At 46.1% G+C, this 8,730-nt stretch overlaps 1 protein-coding gene across 1 annotated transcript in view; it reads left to right on the plus strand.

Annotated features, from left to right (window-relative positions):
- Positions 1–3,700: 3,700 nt before the first annotated feature.
- dlgap1b (discs, large (Drosophila) homolog-associated protein 1b) overlaps positions 3,701–8,730 on the plus strand; it is a gene marked incomplete at its 5' end in the record, with an annotated part of 22,920 nt that continues 17,890 nt past the window's right edge. The window contains 4 exons of the mRNA XM_019869467.1: positions 3,701–4,125; positions 5,093–5,172; positions 7,470–7,903; positions 8,574–8,665. Of these exons, the coding sequence (XP_019725026.1) occupies positions 3,701–4,125; positions 5,093–5,172; positions 7,470–7,903; positions 8,574–8,665 (1,031 nt within the window). The remainder of the gene's footprint in view (positions 4,126–5,092; positions 5,173–7,469; positions 7,904–8,573; positions 8,666–8,730) is intronic.

Below are 8,730 nucleotides of genomic sequence, written 5' to 3' on the forward strand. Positions count from 1 at the left end.
AAACAGCTAATGGCTATAGCTAGCTAGCAAACTAATTACAGTAGATTTGTGTGTCGCGACTCCAATTGTCATTGACACACAAGTCAAATGGAATCTAAAGATGCTTTCCACGCCCACTGTGTGATAGGATGCTATATTGGCCGGATTGCGATGCGCGGTTTCAAACGGCAAATGGCTATAGCTAACTAGCTAAGAACTGAGAGTATACTTGTGTGTCGCGACTCAAATTGTCATTGATGCGCAAGTCAAATGGAACCGAAAGATGCTTTCCACGCCCACCGTGTTTGCCAGATTGCGATGCGCGGTGTACAACGGAATGGCTATAGCTAACTAGCTAAGGACTGACGGTATACTTGTGTGTCGCGACTCAAAATTGTCATTGACGCACAAGTCAATTGCAACCTAAAGATGCTTTCCACGCCCACCGTGCGATCGGACGCACTGTTTTTAACACTGCTACTCTGAAGGAGTCGGAGACATAAGTGTGAAGCATGTGTGACTCGGCTGGATTTCATTTGAAGCTAACATAACAACGCTATCATTTCTACCGCCTGTGATGAATGAGAGCTGCGGCGTAAATTCTCAGTCACTTCAGTGGTGCAAATGCGAATTCATGTGGTTTTGCTGATGTGTATGTAGTATCTGGTTTTGGCGTGGGCGGGGTCTTTTGCCGCCAGGCCCTGTGAAGGTCGGCGAGCTTATCAGCGGCAGGAAGTCTGTGGTCTCCATTGATGTGGCCGAGCCGCCGCGTCGGTGTCGTGACTTTCTATCTCGCTCGGTTTCGTTCTCTCTGGCCTGTGTTTACTTAACCTGTCTGGGCTTTCCAAACAGCTGTCATCCTCTGGAGCGTCTGGCTTGGGCACTGACAGCTTCTCCCGCTTTGTTATCTGAGTGACTCTGAGATGACTTGAGGGGCTCCAAGGCCTGAAAGCGTCTGACATTCTGTCCTTTGAACCTGTGCGGGGGATGGGGGGGGGGGGAGCCTTGCGCCTCGCGCCTCTTCCGAGTGGATGTGTACTTGGTGACCTTTTGCCCATATTAGGCCTGCAGCGTCCGTCATATCCATACCCTGACAGCTGGCAAAAATCTAAGACGCTCGTGCGGATTGAAACACGAGATGACGACTGATTCACAATTCACGGTCGAACATTCTTAGGCAGCGTACGCACTTACTGATCATCAGGCTTATTTGGAATATTTTCTCCGCCGTGCGGAGGCCCGACGATTAGATGTCAACAAAAGTTGATCCCTAAAATTTTTCTTTTCGTAAATCCTTATCCAAACCTAACCTGAAAAATGAAACCAAAAATAATTAAACACACGATAAACAAAAGTGAAATAAATGTTATTCATCTCGTTAAAGTAGAAACAAGAATTAAATTACAATCAATTCAGATGAAGAAACAAAATTGAGGATTGTTCCAAAGTGAATTTTACAATTGAGTAAAGAATCAAAATGAATGTTAAATTTTTAATTGATTAAATAATTCAACTGCAGTAAATTATAATAGTAAAATTGCTTCAAATTATTTCACAGTGCTAACAAACAATAGATTACCAGAGTAGTTTTCCTTTTAATGATTAATAATGTAATGTATTAACAATGACATTTTGATACAGGATCAATAATAACAGTGAATGGAATAAAATACAGTAATCACGAATAAGCCATTAAAAAATGATGCATGACAGCAAATGATAAATACAATTATTTTAAAAGGAAAGCTAATGCTCCAATAGACAAATTACAACACATTCGTGTTTTGATCGCAACGCGTGCCTAAAAAAGCACACGCAGCTGTACGGGAAGACGCAGGAAGTCAGCTGCCCCGCATCTGCTCTGTGGCTCGCGATGCGCTTGTTATTTTCAGAGCGCTGATGTCGTCCCGCCCGCCACGCAGAGCCGCCACCGCGCCATTCATCCTCCCGTTTGAAGATCCCACTCGCTTCTCGATTTGGCTCGGATGTCCATGCGGGCAACGGGGCGAGCTGTTGGGGTGAAGGATGAGGATGATGTCAGCGTCTCGGTTGACCTCTAGAGAGAGAGAGAGAGAGAGAGAGAGAGCGCTGGCCTCAGTGGAGGCTCTAATGGTTTTTCGGGCAGGGGTGTGGTTGAACATCGCGGCGACAGCAGGAGCTTGTTTGTCTCCCTTTGGAGGCTTTTCATTTATTTTTATGCCTTTTCACTGCGTACTGTGAACTCAAAACTAGCGCTGACATGACGATTTGAAAAATGATAGGTTCAAATAATGGCAAACGGACCATGACGGAATACAAAATGAATTTGAGTTGTGAACTAAAATCTTTGAATTGCGATCTTTGAAGCGTTCGCAACCTCACAAAATTCCACCAAAAATAACCCCTTAAATGTCCTATACAGTGGCATCTAATACAAGGTGTGTGATCGCATGTTTTTGTTCAGGTTTGTCCGGGGAGAGGCTGCTTTTGTCATGCTGGTTGTCACTCAAGATGCGCTTTGTATTGTGACACCCCTTGATTGGCTCTCTGGAAGGAGTGAGCGCTTTGTACAGTTAGCGGATGGAAGGAAGGCTTAGCCATGTAGATCAGTGGGTCAAGAGGCTGACGCGCTAATCCTGTTACGACACTGGCATCTCTCTAAAAACGGCCCTACTCTGCTGCGCGTTTTGACAGCGATGTTCCTTCTTTCATTGTGCAGTCCAAAAAAAAACAAAAAAAAAAAAGACAGGACATTTCCCACAGTGTAACACTGCTTTTCGTGTCATGCCCCTGCAGTTCTCAACTTTTGAGACTGTCGTGGGAGCCATGAAAAACAAACAGGGAATTTTTTTTTTCAAAATATAATATTCAAATGTCATGTTTCTAACATTTTTTTGAATATCGGAACAATGCATTTAGAAAAATAGTTGTATGGTTGGAGTTTTTCTTTTTTAAACCCTTCCAGGGACGGCGGTTACTACAGTGGACATCTTATATTGTCAGGTTATTGGGTGTCATGAAAGGGTTAAGATTTTATAAATGTTGAATTTTGAAAACATTCTCTGTCATTGACTTTTAAATATTTCCACATGTAATTGAATTTAATTCATTTTAAATTATATATATATATATAAAATGACATTATTATTGTATTATTTTTTTGTTTAAGGTTGGATTATTTTTTTCCAAGTATCTAATGAAAAAAATATTTCAAATAAACATCTTTTTGTTTTATTTAGAAAGTATTTTATTTTGAATTGGTTCAGAAAATATTAATATAAAAATGTGTTAAAATTTAATTATCCTTTCCAAAGTTTTAAAAATAACAAATATAACACGAAACATTAGGTTTTATTTGAATGAATTATTTTTTTTATAAGTTTCAAATATTTGTATTTACTACATTAATTTGCTAGAATGATATTGAACAATTTTCTTTCTAAATTATAAATAAATATTCTAAATTAATTTGGATAGAAAATACATTAAACACAGTATGCAAAACTTTTGGATGTGGATATTTTTATCACATTTTCCAAATATTTAATTTTAATTAAATTATTCAGCACATAAAAATTGGTGTTATACAGTTGCATTTTTCCCCTCCAAAGATTTGATCAAAAATTAATTAAAAAAGTATCCCTCATATTTAGAAAAAAAAATCCAAATAGTTTTGTAATATTTTGTTGTCATCTTTTAGTGTTGTCATGTTTTTAATTGGACTGTCGTCACATCACATGAGTCGTTTTACCTTATTATTATTGTATATCCTCCTCGTTCTTCTTCACCGTAGTGTCATCATGCATTACCACCTACAAGAAGACCCCCCCGCCAGTCCCCCCGCGAACCACCCCGTCCAAGCCCTTCATATCCATCACGGCCCAGAGCAGCACCGAGTCGGCCCAGGATGCCTACATGGACGGCGGCTCGGGCCCGCGCAAGGGCATCAGCTCGCAGCCGGGCCTCTCCAACTCCACCGAGAGCATCGACAGCATGAAGGCCCTGACGGCGGCTATCGAGGCGGCCAACGCTCAGGTCCACGGCCCGGCCAGCCAGCACGTCACCAACAGCACCGTCACGGTCACGTCCACCGCCATCGCCCACGTCGCCGCCGACAGCAAGGCGCAAAAGGAAGCGCTCCGCAAGTGCCTCTCCATCGGGATCCAGGTTCGCATGAAACCCTTTTCGCCACCGAGCGTTGAAGTTTGCTTCATTTTTGGGAGTTGATTACAGTGAATTTTTCGCGGGTAGCAAAACAATTTCAAGTAAGTGACACGCCATGTTCATACTAAAGGGTGTTCGTAAAATCTGGACGCACAGGATAATTGCTTGTGTTTCATTCAATTCAAGAAAATAACAGCCAAACGTTTGGCGGTCATTTGGCGAACATTTGCGACCTTGAATGAACCCTGATGAGAATGCAACGTTATCTACATTCACAAATGTTTGCCGCTCAGCGGTATAAGGGCTGAAGTGATTTGGATTGGTTTATTTTACACTTTGATCCCACCTAAACTTTTTAAAAACACACTTAAATTGATTTGAACACACTATTTAAAGTCTAGTAAACCCCTGCATATTCACATTTCAGCATTTGCGATTTTGCCGGTTCACAGATTTTTGGCAGGAAACTGTGATTTGCTCAGGCCAAAGCCATGTCTAATATCAAAACGTAGCTTTGGCGCTATCTTGTGGCATCAGGGACCAAAGAAGTGAGGGAAGTTTCGTCAGGCCATAGCCTTGTCTAATAGGAAAGAAGAGTTTTGCCACCATCTTATGGCATCTCTACGCAATTACAAACCTTTGTAGGTAAGCGTCACTTCCTTCCACATCCCTCAGGATTGACTTGGGACCAGTCCGCGCGCTACCGGTTGACCGCGATCGACTGGTTGGGCACCCCTGTTCTATTTGTCCTTAAAATGATAAATTTGCTTGGCCAGTACACGACCAGAAGTGGGAATCCGGGAACTTGCTTCTTGCCAGTGAAAGTGTCCATAATGTGTGTCCGAACTTGGACTATAAGCGAAGGGGGGGCTGCTGTTGACATAGCTGACCACCCGCCTGCACAAACATGTCGCCAGATCTCCACCGTCACGCTCGACATGTTGATTGACAGCCGCTCCGTTGCCGACAGGTGGAGCCGGAGGAGGAGGGGCCGACGGAGGAGCAATCCAAGTTCCACTCCATTGGAATCCAGGTGGAAGATGAGCGCTGGTGAGTTGGAAACGCAACAATGGCCGGAGCGAAGTGAAACCCGAGCGGAGAATAAGAACTCGAAAACAATTCCAGAATGAACAGGGCGAGAAGCTCGCAAAACAGAGAGAGGTTTGTTGTGTCCAGTGCGCAGCAGCTGTCTCAGCTCACTGATGGTTGGCGTCAGGGAGACCCCCCCGCTGCCCTCCTACCCCCACCCCCCAAGTGACAGCTGGACCCAGAGGATGTAGTGCAGTTAGTGAGAAGGTGGAGGTACATGGGGGTGGGGTGGAGGGTGTTTGACAGCCATCTGTTGCAGCAGTCATTGTGATTCAGGCCACAGGGTGGGGGGGGGGGGGGGGGAGTTCTGAAAGGGAACGCCGTGAAAAGAGGCAGCCGAGTGTGGTTCATGAGCTCACAAGCTCGCTTTTCCCCCCTTGTCCGACAATATTTTCAGCATTAAAAAATAATCAAATAAATGCTCCTCGATGAATATCTGATGAATAAAAAAAAAAAAAGTACTTGTAACATACTTTGGATTCATACGACGCAAGCTTTTTATGACCTACTCAAGCCAAGAACAAAACTCGCCGTCTGCTGAACAGCATTCAGGCAACATGGACCTCACGCACCCTGTCAAGGGCCAGACCTTCAAAATAAAAGCATGTAATATAAAAACAACCATTCCGCACTTTCTTGGGCCCCTCGGTGCCTTATTAGGCAGTCATCCTCAAACCATTTTGTACTTGTCAATTGAGTGCCTTAATATACCGACACGCTTTGATTTGCCAGTTGACATTGTGGGAAAAACTCTTCTCGTCGAAGAGCTAGCTGCTAACTATTGCTAACCAAAACGGCAACACCCCACCCGCCAAAAACTCAAAAACGAATAAAGTATTCTTTCAAAGACTTTCACATCTGTAGTTGAGTCGATAAGTCCTCCCCGAGTCACTCGTTATGCAAATACCGTCGTCGGATTCCTGTCTTTTTGTGTGTGTGTGTGCGTGCGTGCGCGCGTTTGAAACTCCCTGCGTATGTGTGTGCATGCGCAACTGTTGCAGGTCACAGCCTAACCTTGTTTGAACTCGCATCGAGTGAGTGGGAGTGGAAGGAGCCATTAAATAAACACGACACCCGGTGGTCTTCGTTAGCCACCTTAGAGGATGGACTTTTTAATGGCCTGTAGGCAAATAGTTGAACTCAATTTTCAACAGTACTTAATGCTGACCAAAACAACCCCCCCACAAAAAAGTCACTGAAGAAATTGAATGTTCCTTGGCTGGAAACGTGTTTTCCCACCTCCCGTCTTGTCGATAAGCTCTCGTTTGTGTCAGCTTTCAAGTCTTTGGCCTTGCCGGACGACTCGGCCCCCTGCAGGAAGTTGTTTGCCGGCCGATATCGAGCAGGCTGAGGTCATTATGACTGAACACCTGCTTGGAGGAGTTACTCTTTAACTCCCCCCCACACACACACACACACACACTCACACTCGGCAATATGTTTGATGTCGGCCGAACTGCACTCCCCTGTGCACCTCCTCGCTCTGTGTTTCACGCAACAGGAGAGATGAATGAGGAGGATGGGGGAGGAAGGAAGAGTGAGGAAGTGATGAATGAGAAGCTTTAAAGAGGGGAGTGCATGTCTGGAGACCGGGCGGATCTGACTCTGCCTGTGTTTGCGTGCGTGTGGGTATTTATGGGGCAGGTCGAGCTGAGGGTCACCCGAGATGTTTTTGCCAACGTTGCAGCCTCTTTCACTGCCGTTTCTCGCTCGACGTCCAGGTTGCTGTGACGTTTGAGGATGTACAGTGGTGCCTTACGATGCAATCGGCGATATAAAGTTTGTTGAGATGCAACTCCATCTTTGAATCGGTTTATCCTCACGAGGGTCGCGGGGCATGCTGGAGCCTATCCCAACTGTCTTCTGGCAGTAGGTGGGGGACACCCTGAACTGGTTGCCAGTCAATCGCAGGGCACACAACAACCATCCGCGGTCACACTCACACCGACGGACAATTTCGAGTGTTCCATTAGAGCTGCAGCGCATGTTTTTGGAATGTGGGAGGAAACCGGAGTACCCGGAGAAAACCCACGCAGGCCCGGGGAGAACATGCAAACTCCACACAGAAGAAACTTGCAAGCACAAACTTGAGATAAGCACTGTATGCTAGCTACTCATTTAAACTCGCTTCAGAATCAGCAACATGTTGGTCGATACAATTAGCTGAAAACGTTTGATGGTAAATTTTGGACTATAAGGCGAACTTGAGAAACGTTCGGAGCCACTCACGTTGCTTACAGTCTTGTCCATTTCCGCAGTCACCGCCGCATGACCCGCTCCAATAGCGTCACCGCCGCCGTCCAGGCCGACCTGGACAACCCTTCGGATGGCCCGCAGCTGCCGCCGCCACTCCACTGCGCCACCATGCCACGCCAGCACTCCCGCGAAGCCGCCGCCTCCGCCGCCTCCACGGTGCGCATCCAAGGTTCGGGCAACCACTACCACGCCTGCGCCGGCGAGGATTACGGCGAAGCGGGATTCGACGCGTCCATCCTGCCCCCTCCGGACCCGTGGATGGACAGCGCCGCCGAGCCGGAAGCGGCGGAGGGGGCGCCGGAGGCCGTTAGCCGATCGGTGTGCCCCCGCGATGGACGCTGGTTCCTCAAACTGCTACAGGCGGAAACGGAGCGTATGCAGGGATGGTGTCGTCAGATGGAGCAGGACCAGACGGACAACCAGCTGCCGGATGACGGTGAGGCGCTCTTTGAGCTACTTCCTGGCTACTGATTTAATAGGAAGGGCGACCAGTTGGATACACACTTCGGAAATATCAAATGTAGTCCCTTTGATCGCGGTATCGATAATGACTGATAATTATCTCTATCAAAACAAAAAATTCCTTTCCCTTTTTATCGAATGTGTGATTTTAAATTAATAATTATTTTTTTTTACGTTTCCCAAAATATGATGTTCGGGTTGTGAACCCCTGCCAAAAGATGGGTTTTCATCAATACATCTATCAAATCAAATCCGATTGGAACAAAGAGATGACATCTCAATTGCATATTTGCCATGTTAAGTTTTGATTAAAATCGCACCTAGTCTGGTCCAGTGATGTAATATGACATCTATATATATTTTTTTATTTATATGTAACTTAGCACCTTTTTTGAAGTCCTGGCAAAGATGTACATGAAATGTGACCTTGGAAAAGAAAATGCATGACATCACCGTTGCATTAGGATGTGGAGCAGCATTTCTAGCAATGATGTCATCGCCTTGCCGTTGTCATGCGGTTGCTTCAATAATGCATTCTCCCTGCCAGTGTTGCAACATGCCTGCAGTGCGCGCCAGGCAGTGTGAGTAATTGCGGCGTGTGTGTGTGTGTGCGTGCGCGCGCGCGCCTGCCTGCGTGTCTGCAGTCCAGGGCAAGATCCGCAGTGCAGTGGGGAGCGCCCAGCTGCTCATGTCCCAGAAGTTCCAGCAATTCCGGGAGCTGTGTGAGGAGAATCTGGTATGTCACCTCATCCTCCGCATGCCTCCCGCCTTCCTCCATGATGACCCCCCACACCCCCCCCC

The sequence above is a fragment of the Hippocampus comes genome, unplaced genomic scaffold (assembly GCF_001891065.2).
Source record: "Hippocampus comes isolate QL1 unplaced genomic scaffold, H_comes_QL1_v1.1 scaffold165, whole genome shotgun sequence".
Taxonomy (NCBI): Eukaryota; Metazoa; Chordata; class Actinopteri; order Syngnathiformes; family Syngnathidae; genus Hippocampus; species Hippocampus comes.